The sequence below is a fragment of the Geospiza fortis genome, unplaced genomic scaffold (assembly GCF_000277835.1).
Source record: "Geospiza fortis unplaced genomic scaffold, GeoFor_1.0 scaffold54, whole genome shotgun sequence".
In the NCBI taxonomy this organism is placed as follows: domain Eukaryota; kingdom Metazoa; phylum Chordata; class Aves; order Passeriformes; family Thraupidae; genus Geospiza; species Geospiza fortis.
The window spans coordinates 4,939,093-4,960,172 of record NW_005054301.1 but is presented as its reverse complement, the minus strand read 5'-3'; the positions used below and the strand labels follow the sequence as shown (position 1 = coordinate 4,960,172).

Here is a 21,080-nt window from a genome sequence, read left to right as displayed (position 1 = left end):
AAGGGATCTCTAAGGCTTCATGCATATCAACACAACTCTAGAGGTTTTCTATTAGACTGTAAGATTTCCAGAAGTTACTACTCAATCTTTGTCTTCCTTTTCAAGGTTCCTGAGAAGCAACTTGTTATGAAATGGAGATTTAAATCTTGGCCAGCTGGTAAGTAGTCCAGAAATGGACTTGCCTTTCTTTGAAGGATACCAGCCCCATTTGCCACACTTTATTGTGGCTCCTGATCAGGGAGCACAGGATGTTCTGGGAGCTGCTCCAGTGTTATCCCAGCTTCCTATCCCACACTATCATGTCTGCATCTTCAGCGACTGTGTAGAGCAGTGACCAGGTAGGAAGGATGAAGTCGCTGCTTGTGCAGCTGTAGCTGCAACTGCTTCAAACCGCAGGGAGGGGGAGCCCTCTGCTAGCTGTGTTTCTAGGGAAGGCTCGCAGCTGCCATAAGCAGACCCTCTGGGAAGGACCTCGGAGAGTCTTAAGTGGTGCCCTGTGAAAGGAGGGGCAGAGCAGCCTGCAGGGGCTTTATGTACTGTACCACACACTGCTGACAGACCTGCTTTGGTTCGTCTAGGGCACTTTGCAACCATTACCTTGAACTTCAATGACAAAGGTGGCGAGACAGAGGTGTGCTTGGAAGGCAAGGGTGTTCCTGCCAGTGAGGAAGAAAGAACAAAGCAAGGCTGGCAGCGCTACTACTTTGAGGGCATTAAACAGACATTTGGTTATGGTGCTCGCTTGTTTTAATACCGGTTGCTGGGAGGCTCTGCCTGAAGACTCTGCCACATGGACTGATAAAATTCTCGCCTGCTCCTTTCTAATCTTGGCCCTGCCGCTGAGTAAAGTGGGGTGACAGGTGATGAGGAAGGCCATGGAGCAGCACCACTTTCAGTCCCTCACTGCTTTGTGCATGTCTTGTGCTGCAGGGGATTCTCTTACATGTACATACTTCTATTGCTAAATAAACCTAACTTAAAAAAAACACTGTGGAATTTGTGTCCTCGGATTGGCTTGAGTTCAAAGGGTTGGGCGATAGGCTGAGGGAGGGATCTGTCTAGAAAAACACCGATCAATGAGGATTGCTGATGCCAATGTGATTTACTCCTCACTTCTGGGGGAGTACAGAGCATGAGCTTGATGCAGTTTTTAGTCTGAGCAGCTGCTCATTTTCCCTCTGCTTTTGATCTGCCGATAGTAAATGTTTCAAACCCTTCCCATTTTTGAAGGGATTTGTGATACTAGGAGTTCAAGCTGTTCCTCTCTTTTGCATATCCCCTTCAACACAGTCATTTCTTATGCTTCCACTAGTCTGCTCTACAAGAACGACAATCATGCAAACCAGTGCTAGGGAAACTCCCACCCACAGAATGGTTCTAGAAGGTTGTGGGGCCCAGGGCCAGCTACCTCCAAGAGCTTCAGGCTGAAGCAAACTGGTTTTTTCAGAAATAAATCTCACCTCCATTTAGAGTCTACAGGGTGCAGTACTTTTTGCTCATCATACTTCAGCTACTGCTTTACCTGATGAGGAACAAAATTGCTTGTTCTCACCTGTTAATACATTAGCTCCTGGAGCTGTCTTCAAAAGCAAAAAACTTGTTTATAGGAGGGGTGAAAATCTGACTGATCAGAAGCATCAACCTGCTTAACCTTAAGGGTGAGAGAAGTGCTTGGTTTTCTTTTTGAGGCATGAGCTTCTCTTTATACTTTGTTTTTTCCTAATGTTTTCTGCAGAGCTCCTCTAGTAAGCTAGAAGAGAGTAATGTTATTGGGTGAAATTTACTGGTTTGGGGATTTTTCTTGCGTTTTATTTTTTAAAATCTGAATTGTATCTGGTAACTGTTCCCTTCAAGAGAGGAGACAAGAAAAAAACTTAAGTGGTTGTTTTAAAAAAATCCTGAATATAGTTGTTGGAGTCTCCTTTTAAACTATAAAGAGCATTCTGCCTGTTCTCACTACTCCAAAGTGCTGAAGTATGAAAAAATCATGATAAAGTGTGTACAGACAGGCATCAAGAATGCAGCATGAACAAAATTCTGTAGTGTGTACTCATCCCTGAGCTGACCTGTGAGAACAAAGTAAGTTGTACAAAGAGGCAGCTATAGATGTGGTAGAGTTTCCCTGTTTCCATGCAGGGTTGTCTTCCCTAAAGCATGGCTGGCTGGGAAAATGGATGCTGGTGTTTTCCAGGATTTTTGTGCACAGATGAACGCTGTACACACCCGGTAGGCTGCGGGGGGTGGGTAACATGATGGAGCACGCTGATCCCACTGTACAGCCTCTATGCTTGGTTTTCTGCTTGGGAACTCCTGGACAGCAGCGTGGGAAACCTTAAACAGCAGGGCTAGCAAGTGAGTTCACAGCCAAAAATTTGGTAAAAGAAGAGCAAAATTATTCAAAAACTGAAAAAAATGAGCTTGTTCTAAGTCAGCTTGAGACAAAGGTGACAGCTGAGTTGTGATGTCTTTGCTGTGCTTCGGCAGCTATGCTGCGGTAGCAGTGCTTGCCTGCTGCAGGCTCTGCTCCCACAGCTGGGCCAGGGCAGCAGAAGGCAGGCCCTGCTAATCACCTGCTGCTGGAAGGTTAGGAAGTGGGACAGGAAGGCAACTGAAGTGGAATTTTAATTGCCTTCCTTTCATCACAAGCAGGGTTTACTTCAGGCATCCTGCTGCTACTCTAATAGGGCACGCTTTGGCCTCGGCCAGCAACCCACATGCATGGGGCTCATGGACTCAGGGCTTTGCTCGGAGGCCATTTGAGGGCTCTTCCAGCAAAACTGACTGCCCTGGGTTATGCTGGTGCTTCCCCAGCTGGCTCCCTGCCCCACAGGCCGGGAGGAAATCACCATCCCCAGAGCAGCAGAACAGGCTATGTAATGTAGCCGTGCCTTGGCTGCCATTCACACGTGAATCTCTTGGACTGACCCAGCAGTGAAGGAAAGCTTGTGCTAAGGCTGTGCCAGGCTGCGCACTCAGGCAGAGCGTGCCAGGCTGTGCCAGCTCTAACAGGGCACAGCAATGGTAATTAAGGCCTTACACCACTTCAGACATTGACTTGGTGAAGGAGATCTGAGCCTTAAGTCATGCTAGAGAAGGTCACTGCACTACATCTGCCTACTGCCAGCAGACACACACTCCTGCAGCTACAGCTGACCTCCAGTGCAGCTGCACAATGCTAATGAGAAACCCCAGACCTCTGCTTTGCTTGGAAGTGCTGGAAAACAGTCACAGTTTAGTAGTCCTTCAGCTATTTGGGAAAGGGAAGGATGTATAAGATTAGGGAGAAAAGCAAGGTTCAGTATACTCTGGCCCAAAGGCTCTTTAAGAATCTGACAGGGAAAAGTCTTGTAAATTAAAGAAAGCAAAGTTAAAAAAACAGAAAACAGAAGTGAATTTTCCCAGTGATGGAAGTCAGAGGTGGATCCTCACTGACTATGCTGTTATGAGGCACATGGAGATGAGTAAGAAGCAACCATCAAACAAACAAAAAGGGGTCTTTGAACCTTTTTAAGACTGTAGGCAATGCTGTATATAACAGTTTTATTAGTACATAAGGGAAGGCCTAATAAACCTGTAATGAATCCAGTACATCTCAGTGTATCAGATAATATACTTGGTAACTTAAAAGTAAAAAAAAAAAATTTACATTACCACTGGTGCTGTAAAAGACAAGTTTAGGAGACAAGTCTGGAATAAAAAATTATCTTGATCAAGTGGAAAAGTGAGGTCAGCAGGACTACAGCTGAAAACCTGCAGTGTGCTGGGGTTTGGTTTTTTTTCATGTCTTCTGCTCCAGAGGTGTGCCACCAGCACAGATGACCAATGTAGCTACACAGTGAGGTGTGTCCCTTCACAGAACAGAACAGGGGTGTCTGAAGAGTTTGTTTCTTCTCTGGAACTACAGTTTTAACTCAAGATCCACAGACCACAACCACACCTTGCTCTTTCCTAGGCTAATACCAGGTATTGCCGTTCAGGCTGCTGCACAGGCTTTGGCTACACTCTCCTGGCATTATCATTCTCTTTTCTCCTTCCAGAGGAGATCCTTCTGGGCCCAGCTGGGCTTTTGGTGTGCTTCCTAAGAAGCGGATTCCTGGAGCTGGAGCCCTGAAAAAAAATCAGGTAATGGGATCTCCGTTGCTGTAAACATGTTCCTACAAAATCTCATGTTCATCCCTGAGAGATGGGCTTTCCTCACCCCACCTGTGCCCCAGCAAAATCTGGGCATGGCTCCTTCTGTGTGCAGACAAACACCCACCTGTGCCCCAGCAAAATCTGGGCATGGCTCCTTCTGTGTGCAGACAAACACTACATGCTGGATGCCAGGGGACTGGTCCAGCTCCAGGCTGCCAGACTGACAACTTAACAACCACCAGTCAGGAAGTTTTGTGCTCAAAGCAGCAGGCAAAACTGCAGTTTAAGACTGCCACAGACTCACTGCATGATTTCAGGTGACATCTCCAGGTCTTCAGCACCTGCAGAATTAGGGCAGGAATTCTCCTGCTTCCATCCTCTGTGGGATTTCTATATCCCAGGAATTTCACAGCAGGGTCCATCATCCAACACAGCAAGGACCTTGTTGCAGAGGATAAAAGCACATTAGGCATGTTATATACACAGCAGTAACTGCTGCCTGCTCCTCCAGGGAAAGTGATTTTCTCTGAGCAGAGTGGAGCTCAGCCTGCTACGCCTGGCTTGGGCGCCATGCAACAATGGTTTTGATGTTGCAGAAGGCCAGCAGGAAGCCCCTAGCATCCTTCACTGAGAGGAGTCACCTGCTTCCCCAGGCAGGGGCCAGCAATGGTGCCAGGCAGCTGTGAAGCAGAGTCCCATGCTAGAGCAGCAGATTAACCCTTGACAGGTGTGCAGCCAGCACAAAGCAAAAGGAACAAGACAGGAGGGGAAACAGCTGGAAACAGCAAGAGCTTGGAAGTGTTGATGATTACACACTAAATCAACAGCTACAAAAAGTTGTGATCCCTGGAAAGCTTTGCAAACCCCCCAGCTATAATTAGCTGTTGGCTCTGGAGGTGGCTTGCCAAACCATTTTTTTAGCTGGAATGATGCTGAGTATTTTTCCCCCTGCTGTGGTGTGCTGGACCATCAGCCAGTACCCAGCTCTGGCCAGGCTGACCATGGAATAAAACCCAAGATCAGGGCTGGGGCACATTTGCTTCTCAGCGCTGACCCTGAGGGTCTTCTTGTAGGAGGCTTCCTTCCCTGTAAGCAGAACTTCACATATCCCATGGGCTCCAGATAGTCTTTCTTACCTGTGACTTTTGCAGCCAGACAACTTCAAATGCAAATGTTAAGGGAAGGAAGCAAAGCCACCAGAGCCACAGCTGGGAACCCAAGACATACAGTGTTAAACATAGCATCATCCCTCTCAACCAAAATAAATAGCAACACATGCTTCAGTCACAACTGAATGACATCAGCATGACGTATACATATATAAAGTGCTTTATTGCAGCATCAGATTAAAGAATTCTCTGTGAAATTTTGTAGGAATAAAAGACATTATATATATATATTATATATATAAAAACCAATAAACTTAAGGAGTGAAAGCTTAGAGATTTATCACTTAAATAGCAGTGGGCTGGACAGAATCTTTGATGGGATATAAAAATAAACACTTGCTGAATGTCTACTTTTCTCACAGTGTTCTGCAGAGCCTCACGGTGCGTAAGGTGCTTGCATGAGGAACAACAGAGCTTGTTTCTCATGCTCCAGTTTGTGCCTGTATTGTCCAAACCACAGAGGCAGCAAAGCAGAACAGCTACTTGGCTCTCAACTAGCTTTTGTGGGGATATCAGGGAAGGGGCAAGTATCAATGCAAGAATTTTTTTTACTTGTCCTTGGACAGAAACTCCAGTTCCTACAGAAATTACAAAGTTTTTTTTCTGGGAGTTAGACTGGTTGACATAGCCAGAATAAAGAGGAGGGTAAAAATCCTGGGTAACACTCTCACTGTAAGAGCACTTCCTCAGAGAGCAGCCAGTCTAACAAACAAATTGGCTGAGCTTTTACAAGTCTTCTTCAAGAAAGACTGTTTGTAAAAGTCCTGCTTCCATGCTTGGGTCCAATACAGAACACTAGGCGCGTTCAACAGGAGGTTTGTTAAAGTCTGCACTGATGGTAAATAAATTCCACTGGGAGTTTGGTGAAGTTAATGACGGCAAATGGCATGTGAGTGGAAATACGCTCTGCTGAATGACTGCAGTTCACATGCTCATCCTTCCATGGCTTCAGACACTCATGGCTTCATTTGCATCCATGTCTCTTGCTGAGGCTCCCTGGCTCCCAGAACCAACCCACCACATCACTGTCACCCCCTCCTGACCACCTCTGTATGACCTACCTCTTTGCCAGAAACTAGTGAGTGAATGACCATCTGGGCCAGGGAACATGCAGTGATCATGGAAATGTTCCAAGGTCTCCATCCATGCTTATCTGGTTCTCTTCCTTCTCACCATTTACAGAACACTGGTCATCTCAGACTGCATGTCTGTTGGGAAATGGATGATGTCTGCCTGTATTTTGACAGAACCCATATCCAGAGTCTAGGGATACAAGGGTGTAATAATAGTTGAGTAAGAATAATTCAGCAATAAATTCATTAATATTTTTGTTTTACCACCCATGAAGTCTTAGGTATGGATGACCAAGGATACAAAATTCTATCAGTAACCAAGGCAAATGGATCAACATACACACAACAGATATAAAGACACCCCCAGAAAGACTCCCCAAAGAGCTTTCAGACCAAGAATATTCACCGAGGCTGGAAAAAGCTCCTGTAAAAAGGACAGACAGTACAGGATGGTCAACTAAGGACCTCTGCAACCAGTTTTTTTCACTCAACAGTGCCCTGCAGAAATACATGGAGTAGCTAGCAGCCTTGCATGAAACTTCTAGAGTAGAAATGACTCCATTCTTCTTTATGTGTGCTTGACTTTTATTTCCCCTGATGCATAAAATTTCATAAATAAAAGCTATAAATTTTCTGCCAGTTCAGCAACTGAATGTCCAGGGACAAAGGTGCTCAGCCTAGTTTCTCTGCAGAAAAGCTTCCAAAATATGCTGGGAGACACTGCCATGGACCTGTGAAAAGCTGAATAAAACCCAGGCAAAATCAAAGTGCCAACAGAGAGCATCATGATGCCTGATCTGTGGACACCAGGTATTGACATTATTAGCACGTGTGTCTTCCTCTTCTGGAGCCACACTTGTGAGTCTGGCCTGGAAGTGAGCCCGAGGGGTCCATGGCTCGGTTGGTCTGGGCTGCCTCCAGGTGGGGACCTGGGCAGACACAGACTGGAGCAGCTGGGGACATGGGCAGACTCAGCATGGAGCAGGGCTACCTTGGCTCAGTGCTTTTTGCTCCTCACCAGCAACGGCATGAGCAGTGGCCAAGGTGCCTCCTGCCCCTGGCAGGGCTGTGAGTGGGAAACACAGGACTTTCTTTTGGGCCGTGTCACAGGTGCTCCTGAGACCCTCTGGGGACTGCCAAGGGGCCAAGGTCTGGTAGAGGGCTAGTGCTGTGACTTGCACAGATGCTACCACCCTGTTCCTCCAAGCACCACGGCAGAGAGGCTGAAATGCACACTAGGTGGTGTCCCCATGCTGACCTCCTCTGAGATCCACCTATGTGTAGCTTTGGCAGCCAAACCCCTGGTGCCTAGGCAATCTTGCCAAGCAGGCCCAGGCAGCCAGTCTTCCTCCTGCCTCACAGCCCACTCCCCCAGACTCACAGACCCATAAGCCTTTCCCTGCTCCTTCCCAACCATGCACGCACAAACCCAAGGATGGGGGGCCGGCTCTGTATGCCTGGTGGAACAGCCCTGCACTCTCTAGGAAGACCTATCCCCAGTTTCAGACATAAACCAGGGCAGGTGTACAGACCAGAGCAGGCAGCCATGCCTGCGGCAGCACTTCAGATGTGGTGTGAAGCCAGCAGGAGCTGAGCCCACTTCACCCTGTGCTCAGCTTTCAGGCTGCATTGAAAGGTCATAGAGAGTAAAAGCGGACAGGAGCAGCCCCTTGTTCCCCTTATACCTCCCAGCCCCTGCTGCTTTCCACATGCCAGGCCAGGAGCTCTGGACTGCAGGACTGCTCTGGGTGGCACGGCAGGGACTGCACCACAATAACCTCCAGCACCCTCAGTAATGGGAGGAGACTCCTCTGAGGGGATGAGACAGGCAGCGCATCCTCCCCGTTTTGCCTGGCACCACTGAGGAGCCCACGAGCAGGGCAGGGCTGGCCAGGCTGCGCAGGGACACAGCCGGTGGCGGTGGTGGCCCCTTTGAGAGTGGCTGTGCTAGTACTCCTTGGCCTCCTGCAGCTGGGACAGGTACTCCTCCTCGGCGGGGTTGTCGGCACAGCGCTGGCCATTGTTGGGGGGCCGGACGGCGTGATAGCGGCTCCAGTCCCCCTTGCAGAGGATCCAGGGCAGCATGTCCACCTTGTAGTGCAGCTCCGGAGAGAACTCGGTGCTGATGAGGTTGGGGACGCCGGCGCCCTTGCCGCGGGTGATGAGGCGGGTGTGCTCGTCGTAGCAGCAGTGCTGGGCAGCCAGCGTGGTGCTGTCCAGGGAGAGCATGGAGCGCAGGCAGAAGCGCGCCGTGGGCTTGTAGATGTCCAGGCGCTCCTTGGGCCCGCTGGCGTCCCGCCATCGGAAGCTCTTGCCCCGCTGCTCGTCGCGCAGGTTGACGGCGCTGTAGACGGCCTCCAGCGGGTAGGAGCAGGGGCAGCTGGGCAGGTCCGTCAGCACCTTGCTCAGGTACTTGGTGAGGAAGTCGCTCTTGCAGTTCAGCCACTTCTCACAGCTGTCCACCTCTGGGGAGAGTACCAAAAGGGTGAGGGCATGCATGCTCTGCACCCCATTTTACCCAGCAGCCATTTGCCTGAAGCCATGCCAACCCCACCAGTGGAGCCTGCAACCACCAGGCAGGAGCAGCCAGGCTCCTGGGACGAGCTGGAGCCAGCTCCACCCCCAAGGCAGTGGCAGAGGAAAGGGGTTTTGTGCTGGCAACATTCCCTTATGGGAGAGGGCACATGGCAGGCTGGCTTCAGCCACTGAACCCTAAAGCTGTGCTGTAGCAGGGCTGTGGGAGCGACTGGGTTTTCCAGCACGACCACTGAAGCCTGCACATGGCAGTGGCTTGGTGACTTAGGTCTGGACACCAGACACAGGACCCCTGGGCTGAACCCTGAACCCTCCCCACCAGCCAGCTACGACCCTCCCAAGGTCTGTCACTGAAGCCCCCAGTGCAAAGCAGAGGCAGAGGCTGACCTGAGTTGAACAGCTCTGTGCTGTTGTCGCTTTTGAAAGGTGTCTCCTCTGTGGGGAAGACCATCTCTCTTTCTGCTCCTTGAGACAGAAGAAAAACCAAAACAAAGAACCTGGCTGAACACGGGAAGAAATGTGGTTTTTCCCTCTTTATGTGCACCAGACACCACTCATCTCCCAGCCCCTCTCCTGCCACTTCTTTGGTAACAGGGCCCTGTGATTGGAAGGAAGGACCAGCAGCAAGACTGGCCCAACAGAGGCTGTTAGTTATGTAAATCCCAGAGGATAGAGCTGGCTCTCAATATGCTTGAGGAGAGGATTTCAAGCTCCCAATATGAGAGAGGTGCAAGAAGTCACACACTAAACTTAATGCCAGCCTACACAACTGCCCGTGGAGCCATGAAGCCCAGTCATAGCTTCTTTGGGGAAACAAAGCCCCCTGGTCATTAGCCCTGACCACATTAAACACAACTAATTCTTGAAGCATGAGCAATGCCCAGCCTGCAGCAGTGGGCCAGCCCACATCAAAGTCAGACAGTAGCCAAGGACTGTTCTGGCAGGGGCTCACCAGGGCAGTGTGTCAGATCGCAGGTCCTCGACTCTGTCGCTGTGCAGGCATAGCCACAGGAACGGGTCCTCTTCTGGTTGCCACTGCCACAGGTGATGCTGCAAGGGGACCATGGGCTCCACTCCTCCTCATCTTCATAGTCTGTGCACAGCAGGCAAGAGGCAGAGAGTGATAGATCTCAGCAAAGCTTTAGCAGCAGGGGAGCCAGCAGCCACCTGGGACCTCCCTCAGCTCTGCCTCCATCCCTGAACAGGGACAGTGCTGCCTGGGGCACATGGAGGTGCCCAGCCATGCAGAGCCAAGGGCCAACCCCATCCTCAGTGCCAAGCCCAGGGAAGCAGCCCTGAGCAAAGGCTCTCATTCTCACAGCTTTGCTCCCAGTCATACCAACCCAAACAGGTATGATGCTGAACACCAGTATCAGCAAAGGCTGGCTGGTTCTGGGGTCATGGCCAGGAAGCGGCAGGCAGGAGCTGCTGTGGTGTCCTGGCCCATCTGCCCACTAGAATCTGCCATCTAGCTCTCAGCAGCTCCTCTCCTGGGGGGAGCCCAGGTCTGTGGAAAAGGCTTCTGGCACTGATGTCACTACAGGGACCTGAGTCAATGGCAGCAGCACTTGTCATTAAACATTTATATTGTATGTCTGATCTGAGCATGCCTTCGCTAGAGCCCATGCTCCAGTGTGAGTACATGCAAGGACAATTCCTGCTGGGACACTGGCATGTCTGACTGCTGGCAGCCCTGGCTGAGTGTGCTGGCCTTGCTCCTTGGCATGCTTGCTTATTTTGTAAGCAGGAGCTGAGCACCAGTGTGCTGTGATCTCTGGTGCAGGGCTGCAGGCCAGGCAGGACAATGCAGACCTGCATTGCTGGTCTGCAGGGCAGCTGCACGTGCCAAGAACTCACCGTAATTGTATTTTTCCTTAAAGATCCAGTTTTTCTGCCCGGGCCATCGCTGCTCCCAGTTACCACCTACTCCACTAAGCATGGACTCCTCCTCCTCATAATCTGTTGTGTAATCTTCCTCTTCATCATCATCCTCTTCTTCTTCCTCCCTGTCCCCTACATCCAGGTTGTCATCCTCTTCCTCCTCTTCCTCCTCCTCTTCATCTTCCTCCTCCTCCTCCCCCTCAGCAGGGTCAGTGTATTCCCAGAAGAGGGGCCAGAATAGGTCCTTGTGAGACAGCCACTCAGAGGATGTCAGAGACCAGTCATTGCTTGTCTCCTTCAACAAGTCCATCTCCATCTCAGCCTGAGGATCATCCACCACTTCAATGGTCACCTGGAGGGCAGATATGAGGCAAGGCAGTGAGCTGGGGCACAGCCCTTGGACAGACCCACCAGACCACGCCCTGGCTCCCAGCCCAAGAGGCCACAAACACTCAGGGCTGCAGGACCGTATGAGGAGCACAAATGGTATCTCCTCATCCAGAGGGACTGAGCAGGGACAGAGTGGGAGCACAGGGTGGCTGATGGTCACCCACAGGGGCCAACGCCACCCTCAGAAATTGAGAGGTCCCCCATGTAAGGATGGTTTACTCCTGCTCTGTGAAGAGAGGGTGGGGAGGCCAGGGGAAAGGCTCTGAGCAAATTCCTCAGTCAAGGAGCTTCTCCATGCCAGCTATCTGCAGCTGGTAGTCACCAAGAACACAGACCCTGCTCATGAGATCTTTTCTCTTACGGAACCAAATGAGGCTAGAGAACACCACTTTCACCACTTTCACCCACATCCCCCCGTGGCCCTCCCAGACCCACTCCCCACCTGGATGTTGGGGTTCTGGGCACTCAGGTCCACGTTGGCCAGCCCCGGCAAGTTCTGCAGGTCCAGCATGAAGGGCAGGCTCTCCTCCTGGCCAGCAGCACTGGGCTGGGGCAGCACAGGGCTCCTGGCAGCCTGCTGAGCCAGCCCTCTGCGCCTGTGCCGGCGCAGGCCAGCCTGCCCGCTGCGCCGCAGCCCCCGTGCCCTGCCCGAGGGGGACAGCTCCTCGTCCCCTGCTGAGCGGGGACTGGATGATGCTGACACCTGCACAGGGAAGAGTCACACAGAACAGCTCTTGATGGCGCTGGTGCGGGGCAGGGAGCAAACCACCACCCAGCAAAGATGGGTCTGGTTTCCTGCCCCAAACAGTTCCTCCACCCCATCTTACTGCATCATCAAGAGAGCAATTAACATGTTAATCAAGTTAATACCAAGTGCCCTGTGCTGCGCCAGGGTTCAGTTCTGCTGCACCTGAACCTACAGGCCTATTCAGACTGGTACTTCCCAAACCCATGACCACCCTCCCTGCACTCCTCTGCTGTCCCATTGTCCACCTTGTCTGGCTTTCCACTTCTCACTCTCCCTTTTTAGCTATTTCTCAGTCCCTGGAAATGGGTTAACAGCAAGGGTTGCTTCTGGTCACAGAGTTACCACAGGTCATGTTTAATACTTTTATATATTTATATAAAAAGTTTACAACCAGGGCTTTTTGACAAAGGGGAAAACCTCACCCAAATACATTGTTCTGTGGTACTGGTATTAGGGCAGATGACTTCAAGCAGCACAGGTTTAATTGAAATTTCTGATGGTGCCCAAAGGCTACCACAAAGACGGAAAGAAACTGCTGGCAGATATAACCCAGCTACCTTTAGCCCTTTGGGAAAGGGAAGATTCCCAGCCAAACAAGTCAACAAAACTCACTTGTGAGTGCTGCCAGTGGCTCTCAGGGCTGCTGCCACTCCAGGGGCACAGGGCTAGCCCTGCAGTCCCAGGAGGAGCAGGGCTGGCAGACAGGGAGCTCTGCCCGAGAGGCAGCACCAGCCAAGGACTGCGCTTGCCCCGAGCCCCGCGCTCCCCGTCCCGCACCCGGTGCGCGCTGGCACCACAGAGCAGCGGGACTCCAGGGGCCAGCAGGCTCCAGTGTGCCCAAGAAATCCGAGATGGGAACAACTGGCAAAGCCCCCCCGAGGCACGGGCGTCCTTGGGAAGGTCTGCAGGGCCCTGCAGCTCAAGGCTGAGAGCAGAGCTGCCCGAACTCCCAGCATCTCTGCCAGCGTCTGCCTTTTTCTGGCTGCCCAGCTGAAACCCCTTTTGTTCCCAAGCTCTCACCCTTCGCATCAGCCCGGCCGAGAGCCGTGGGATTAACCAAGAGCACAATCCCAAGAGCACGGAGTGCCCCCTCCCCGCAGCCGGGCGGGGGGGACGCAGAGAGGCATTTCTACCTGCAATTAGAGCCAGATGGTTTGGGGAAGGACTCCCCTCCCTTTCATCCTGATCACTGGAGCACTTCAAAGGCAGCTGGAGCCCAGCCAGACTCTCATGAGCGCACACAGCCCGTCCCCAGCCCTGTCCCTGTACATCAAAGCCCACGATCCCTCCATCCCCGGGGGAGGGAAAAGAGCAGCAGGGACGCTGCTGGTCCCTTGGCTGCTGCCCAGGGCAGGCTGAACGCAGGGAAGGGTCGGTGACAGACTCCACCAGATGGGCCCTGAGCAGAGAGGGCTGCAGAGAGGACAGAACCTGGGCTGCACAGAGAGAGCGTTTGGGGCTTGCCCCTCTCCCTGGCCTGGAGGACTCCTGTGGCACTGCTGGTAGCAAACCTGAGCAGAAAGACCCCCCTGCACACACCTTCCCCTCCCAGCTCCCTCTGTCCTCATCCAAACCACAGTGGTTTCAGGAAGAATGCACGGGAATGATGTACCTGGCTCTGTCTCAGCCTAGTTCCCAGTGCCTTAGCCCCTTGCTAGGTCTCCTGTCATGTCCCAAGAGTCCCTGACAAGAAACAAGGAGCCCAGGTGGAACAAAAACAGCAAAAGGGGCTGAGCAGGCAAACATAACCATGTCCCAGTGCTGGCTGCACAACACTGCCTGCTGTGCTGGGTTTGCTGCCAGCTGCACATGCCCAACACAACCCCTGCACAAGAGACTGGCAACAGCCAGGAAAGGCTGGAGTTCCTGCCTGATTTGCAAAGAGCTTATTGGGCTGGGTGAGCTCGTGTCACACACAACCCAAATTTAATACACATGGAAAGTGAGGTCTCCTCTAGCAACAAGATCTGAGCTCACCCAAGGACACCAGAGCAAGCAAGCCAGGAACAGACTCCAAGTCTCCAAATTTACACTCAGTGCCTAATTCAGATTTTACGCCCAAACAAGCTCAAGAAATTCAGAGTACTGTTCCCACAGGGAAAATGTAAAACTGCTCCAGGAGAACTGGCTGCAAAAGTGTTGCAGGGCAAACAGAACTCCCTCAGCTCCCAGATACCCTGGAGGCATAAGCATAACAGGGGTGGCCACCCGGGATGGCCAAAAGCCCTTCAGCAATGGTCACTACAATGTACCACCCAACACCTCCCTCCTGTTGGCATCTGCAACGCTCTAAAGGCTTGCTGGGTTAAAATCTGCCCCTGCATCAGATGTCCCTCCCGTCTAAGGCCCAGTGCCCTGCCCCTGACAGTCAATCAATGGATTTAACAAGCTCTTAGAAGGCCCAGTGCTCCCTCCAGGTCAGAACATCCATGGCATCAGATGTGTCTTCTCCAAGTCATCGATGGTGCCCTGACAGCCACACAAGCACCACCTGAGGTTTGCACCCCTGCTGCATGACCCCCACCCTCTCCTCTGCACTGTGCAAGCAGCAGCTGGATAAAGCCACCAAGGGCAGAGCTCAGTCACTGCAGTGGGCTAAGGGAAGAGAAGACTTTGCTTGTCCAGAGGGAACACTCTATTCCCCTGCTCTCTGTAGAGCACAGGAGAAAGCCTGCAAACCATTGGAGAGCTCATCAGCAGCAGCTCCCTTCTCCTTCCACCCCCATGGAAGCAGAGTGCAGTGCTGGGAAGCCATCAGTGTCTTCCAGCCGAGTTCCAACCTTCTCCTGCAACCAGCCAGCACCAAGCAAAGGAAAAAGCTGAACAAGGAATTGCCACAGCTGTTCCTCTTTACACTTGGCATATCCTACCTGGCTGAGAGTATGGGTTCCCAGGGCAGGATACCTGAGAGAAGCTCTGGGGCAGCACTCAGGAAAGAGCATGGAATTTCCCTTTGTGAAGGTCATGTTTTGACTGAAGGCTCTAAGCAGGATCATACCTGCCTACCTACCAGCCCAGGAGCCCTTCCCACATAGTCCAGGCTGTCCCACATGTAGGACTGACCACTGAAACACCTTGAGGCACAAGCTTAGAAGAGAAGTTTGGAAGGGGAAATAACTCATTAGCAATTCACCCCAGTGTCATGCCTACTCTGTACATAACATGGGCAACAAGGTGTGTGGAAAACGTGTGGGAAAAGGCCACACAACATTGCTCTAGAGACCAAAAGCTGACATTTTTCCATTTCTAGTCCATACACCTCTATAAGAATTGCTCAAAAATCTGGAGATGATGAAGAGAGCAGCCACAAAAACATTTCAAGGGATGGAAAGTCTTGTACAAGACTTGTACAAGTCTTTTCCAGTGAAAGACTTGTACAATTCAATTTTGCTTCTCATGCTGAAAAAAGAAAGCAATGACTCAGTTTTCCAGTTCTTTAAGGCAGTAATCCATCAGGCACCAGAGACTATAATCCAGAACAGAAACACATAATAGGAAGCAATGTGCCCAAGTCAAAGCCAAAAAAATTTAACTGAGGAATAAGGATCATGCTTCTAATGCCATAGGTAATTAATCACAGGAACAATTAAAAAGAAAAGTGACAATTTTTCTTCTGGAGACTGCCAAACCCACATCACTGGGCTCAACACATGAGTACTGCAACTGCACTAGGGAAGAAATTCAAGGCTCTAGTAATTTCTTCTGCTCTTAAAATTTGTGATTTTGCTAGAAACGTCTGTAAGGCTTTGAACTAAATCTGGATGAAGGAAGCAAATGACCAATGTTCATGCGCTGCAGCTCTTACTATTAGAGACATGACATTTCAGTTTAAAACCTGAAAACATCATCAGACGATTTCCTGTGCTGTACTGCACTTTGGCAACCAGGGACACTACCGCCCTTGCCACTTACACAACCACAGGTACTTGTCCCTCCAGCACGTTCCTCAGCATCTCTGCAGGAGCTGCAAGCTGCCAGAGCACCCAACAGCAGTGCTCTCTGTAACTACAGACTGCTGAGCAGAGCTGCCCCTCATCACGGGGTTACACCAATCCAAGCACACCTGAGAGAACCCCCCTGGCAGTGAAGCACTGCCAGAGCATCAGCAGCCAGCGGGGCAAGCAAGTCACCAGCACAGGACAAGCTCAGAGGATGCAGCTTCTACCCACACCTATCCCAAGCCAATTATCAAGCACATAAACTCATTCAACTTGAACCAAGGAAACCTGTGCCACAGCAGCCAGATCAGAGGCAACATTCAGGCTGTGCTTTGGGCTTGTTAACACTGCAGTGAAGAAAATGACGTATTTGCTAAAGGCTGGTATCACACTGAGCTATAATTATAAGGAATGGGGGCTTTTGTTGCTTAATCATTACTGCTTGTGTTAGGTTTCCTTTGAACAGTTTTACCATGCTGTATTGAAACAAGAAACCACCAGAAGAACTATTGATCTTTTCCTGAATAGACCTTCCTTCTCTTTCTCCAAAGCTTTCCAACATTATTTTAAAATCTGTCTGTTGCAAACTTGCCCACTTATGAATTAGTCAAGTACAATTTTTTTTAACCATAAAACTTTTCTTTTTATATTTACCTAAATGAGCTGCAAGGATCTGGAGAAAGTATTAAAAAAATTATCTTTGGACCGAAACTGGGTAGGAACAACTCCAGAGTAGGATTTTACTATAAAGCCATACTATAAAGCTATGGAAGTAGAGAAGGCTGGTTGGTTGCATTAGAAGGAAGCCCAGCATGTCTGGGGTTAGCTCTGGGGCTGCAGTTTGCAGAAAGGCTCATGACAGTTTTTGCTGGCGGGATGGGGAGAAAGGGAGGTTATTCTAATGCTAACAGGTAACACTGCTGTCTCTTAAAAATAAAGTGAGGTTGAACAGCAGGGTGATCACCAGGAACAGATGCAGTGTGCCATGATGCCTCACTCCCATAGAACATGCTTTCTCCTCTTTGAGGCACTGCCCAAAGAAAGGGCTTTTTTAGCCCAGCCAGCTGAAACCCCCATGGCCTCCTGAGGGCTGTAGTTTGATCCTCCTGGCTCATAAGCCATCCACAGCACATAACCTGCCTACTGGCAGGCTTTCAGCCAGATGGAAAATCCATAGGACACACATGAGGCAAGTGACCTCTGCCACCCATCAGCTCATCACCCACTTAAGGGATTTCCCAGAGCCCTGGCAGAGCACAGCATCTTCTAGAGGTGTCAAGAGCTGGGTGGGTACCTACCAGATAACAGGGAAGGCAAACATGCCACTCAGTTCCTGTTACTGTCTCTAAGACCTTCTGAGCCACAGTCCCAGCCATCAGATCCAACACATTTAGACTCACAGGCAGGTGGCTTAGCAGGAGCTGTCACTCAGGATTTTGACATGTGAGCTCTGGAAGATCTGCCAGAGGTAATTTAAAGAAGTTAACATCTCCAGCTCCCTCCCTCTTCTTCTGCTCTGGGTTACACTGCTGCCTGCAAAGGGGCTGTGGCACAGGTGAAGAGCAGAACTGAGACTTCCCAAATGCTGTACTATCCCCTCCACCTCAGGATCAGCTTACATGGGTGCTGGGAGGGGGGTTATTGGTGTTTGTTTTCATAAGTTTGTTCTTTTCTTTTAATAAAGACTCCCTTTAGGTTTTAGGAGAGTTCTACAAGTGCTCATGGAGCAGACAAGGCACTTGGTTATCATGCTTACGTGGGCAGATCCTGTTTATGACAGACCAGCAGGAGCCAGCAGCAAACTGTGGGCTGTGCAGATAATTATTACGCCTTCATGATTATAATTTTCATCCAGTTATCAAAATACTTCAGATCATATGGTATCACTTTCTTTTCTAACTAGCTTCATTCCAACTGTCTTGGGTAGGGAGCTGCAGGAGGCAGCATCAAAGGCTTCCTCATGTTTCACATTTATTTTCATGTCTCACAGTTGCAACAACTGTAATCTCAGAACTCTTTCCAAGGTCGGTGACTCAGTTGCCCCTGAGGCAGAGCCAGCCCTGGAGCAGAAGACAGCACAGCACGGAGAAGCAGCAGCACGCAGCACCATGAGGAGCAAGGACACAGCATAGCTGACTTTGTGCAAGACCAAAAATGAGGAGGTTGTCCAGGCTACCGAGAATGCTCCTCACCATGCATCCCACTGGCACAGCTCCTCTCACCAGTCAGCTCTCCTGTGGGTGTGCTCATGAGTAACCTGCCCAGGGCACCCTCACTCCCCTGTCACTTGTGACACAAGGAGGAAAAGCAGCAGCCTTGTGGCCTTTCACTCACCATGCCAAGCTGCTGACCTCCTCATGCAGATCATGGTTGTTTCACCAGCAGATGCTTCTCTACCATAAACATCTTCTTTCTGTTCAACACTGAGACAAATTTCTTTGTCTGCAAGGCACCCATTTTGCAGACAAAGAAAATGACACACTCCTCAGGTGGTCTGTGGCCAGGCCAGGCATACATGGGGGTCTCCCATGTTGTACTCAGAGAGGCTCTCAAGAAGGTTCACCACAGTTCAGTTCCTTCCCCCCTCCCATCCCCAAGGGGAACTGGTCTGCTTTCTACACAGATGAACCACACAGGCCTCGGAGTGGAGGAGCTGGAGCATATCCTTGGCAGTGCTGATACATCCCAGCACAGCACATGGGGCTGTCCTTGCACCAGACCTGCCCAAGCACACAGGTCCCAGGGGACAATTATTGATGGGTGGTGCCTGCTGCAAGGACACAGCTGATGGCAAGGCACCCATTACTTGAAGATCCTGAGACTTTGGCTCAGTCATGGGTATGGGAGCAAGGCTCCCACAGAGACTGCATGGAGAGGTCCCCAGAGAGATGAACAGACACATCCACATCCTCTGGTGCTCTCTGGCAAATGCTCCTGCTAGGGCACATGGTTTCTGCTAACACAGTTCAGCAGTAATACACATAACCTCCCAACGCATCAGAGGGAGTCTAGAACAAGCTGCTAACTTGTTCCAGCTCTAAACCCCATGTGCTTCAGTAACCATTAACTTGTTCCAGCTAAAGATCTGCATTTGCTAGTCTGCACACCATAACTCTCCCACTGCTCCAGCTGCTGCTTCCTTGCCTGCCACAGCCCAGGAAGAACTGCAAAAGGAAGAAAACCCCAAACAGCGCAAAGCAGGTGGAGAAACTGACAGGACCCGATCAACACCAGCCTCCCCCTGCCGGCTAGAAGAGGTGAGGAGGGAATCACAGGCAGGAGGGAGTGCAGGGGGCTCCTGCTCCCCTTGTCCCTCAAACGGTGCACAGGCTGCCCCTCCACACAAGCAGGGGGGCAAGGAATGCAGCCAACCAAACAAATGCAAATCCATCAGGGATCCCTTCAACAACAGACAAAATGGGCACCTGAGCCAGACTTGGAGTATCTCTGGGCTCTGCACAGGAAGGGATCCAGGCAGGGATGCTGCATCTCATTCTCCTGAAAGGGCAAAGCTGGGCTGACTCTGAGCCAGCAGTCCCTCTCCCAGGTGCTTGGCTGCAGCTCCCCAGCCTGGGGTCAAGCTCAGCTCCCCTCCCCAGGCAGCTTTGGTTTTAAGGAGCCATCACATGTAATAAAACCACGCTGTCTCCAAGGGGAAGGTGTTGGGAACTGCATATGAAGATATCTGTACAACACCTTGTCTCGACGGAGGTGCTCATGGTATGGCACAGTGCAGCTGGAATTCCCTGGGATTTGGCTGCTGTGGGAATGGCTGCAGGTGAAGGGGACGGCAGAGAGGACAGTAGGAGGAAGTGCCGAAGTGTTAAGGAAGAGAGGACATCCCAGGGAGGCAAAGAGATGCTGATCCACATGGGGCACTCCCACAGCACCTCCAGGCCACCCAGCAAACATTGCCTCCTCAGCCAGCAGGTACCTGGGGCTCAGGGGCTGGGAAAGAGCCGGGGCTGCCTTGCTCCCCCTAGGCCAGGGCTGCCAGGCTGGGGTGGAAGGGGCTCACCTGAAGGCCCTGTACCCATGCCATGTGCCAGCCTCCTGTCAAGCCCTAACAAGTGCTAGTGGCTCTCCTGGTTTGGGACATGTTCCCACACATGCCTTGCAGCCCAAATCCTGAGTGGTAGATAAGAGCCTGCAACACCAGGCCAACCAGCAGCTCCTAATCCAAGATAAACCCACGCATCACAGCATCTTCCTTGCATCATGGATGTTTTCTGGCCATCTGCAGTCAGGTCTCTACCCTGTGCCTGTCTTGTGGTGCCAGGGGACAGCAGAAGGCAGCAATTGACTGCATTTAGTTCCTCTGAGGTTGTATCCTTGCCCTAGAGACTAAACTAGCCTGAACCCCATGAGGCATTGGTGCCCTTCGTGCCAAGGGCCACCTAGGACTCAGAGCCAGGCAGGTCACCATAGCTTTGGTGTCTTTGTCTCATAAGTACCGAGATGAAAGTACATCTCAAACAGCTTCTCAGACAAGCCTCCAGAGTCCCTACACAGAAGGAACATGGAGACACTGAATTGCTTGGAAGCAACACCATGCAGACTGACTTTTATAGCTGGCCACATAAAAGAATCAGGCTGCCCAATGAAGGTTCCTTGAAAAAACATCCTACCAAACAAACAAACAAACAAACAAAAAATAGTCCTTACACTGCACTTTTGCAAGCTTCTGTTTAAAACAAATCCAATCTAACACTGAAATATGCTGCAATCTCTTCCTTGCTCCAGTATATTATACAAAACCTGAGCCTCTGGCTGATAAATTTGCTTTGAAGGAGCTGGACAGCACAGGTACACTTTGCTGGCCCGTCTGCAGCTCAGACTGTCCTCAGGCTCCCCTAAGGGAAGTATCAGGCTCCCTGTTTTGAGGATTATTCTGAGAGGAAGAGTACTTACTGCTATTGTGGACCAGTCTTCACTCCCTACCCCTGCAACACTGACAAGAGCAAAGCAGGAATTACTCTCTGGCACGCTCCCTCTATCCCCCCACTGGGAAGATCATGGTCGGAGGCAGGATGAGTTCCCCTGTTTGACTGTCTTTGAGGAAAGGGTCTGCACGAGTTGGACAATTTTGGGAACCCAGAGGGAGTGTAGGGCAATACCCTGTGGGGCGATTTATGCCTAATCTCTTCCCCTTACATGTGCCTTTTACAGGAACCCCTTTGATTGGAACAATGGGAACGCAGCAGACCTATTT

At 50.9% G+C, this 21,080-nt stretch overlaps 2 protein-coding genes across 2 annotated transcripts in view; one reads left to right on the top strand and one right to left on the bottom strand.

The window, feature by feature from the left end:
- The window catches only part of AHSA1 (activator of HSP90 ATPase activity 1), a 5,647-nt gene extending 4,661 nt beyond the window's left edge, over positions 1-986 (top strand). Inside the window, exons 7-8 of the mRNA XM_031065349.1 lie at positions 106-157; positions 579-986. Coding sequence (XP_030921209.1) covers positions 106-157; positions 579-751 — 225 coding nt within the window. The 3' untranslated portion in view covers positions 752-986. The remainder of the gene's footprint in view (positions 1-105; positions 158-578) is intronic.
- A 4,461-nt stretch (positions 987-5,447) lies between these two features.
- ISM2 (isthmin 2) overlaps positions 5,448-21,080 on the bottom strand; it is a 20,871-nt gene continuing 5,238 nt past the window's right edge. Inside the window, exons 2-6 of the mRNA XM_005417578.2 lie at positions 11,625-11,885; positions 10,769-11,144; positions 9,864-10,004; positions 9,299-9,376; positions 5,448-8,841 (exon numbers count right to left, since the gene is read on the bottom strand). Coding sequence (XP_005417635.2) covers positions 8,324-8,841; positions 9,299-9,376; positions 9,864-10,004; positions 10,769-11,144; positions 11,625-11,885 — 1,374 coding nt within the window. The 3' untranslated portion in view covers positions 5,448-8,323. The remainder of the gene's footprint in view (positions 8,842-9,298; positions 9,377-9,863; positions 10,005-10,768; positions 11,145-11,624; positions 11,886-21,080) is intronic.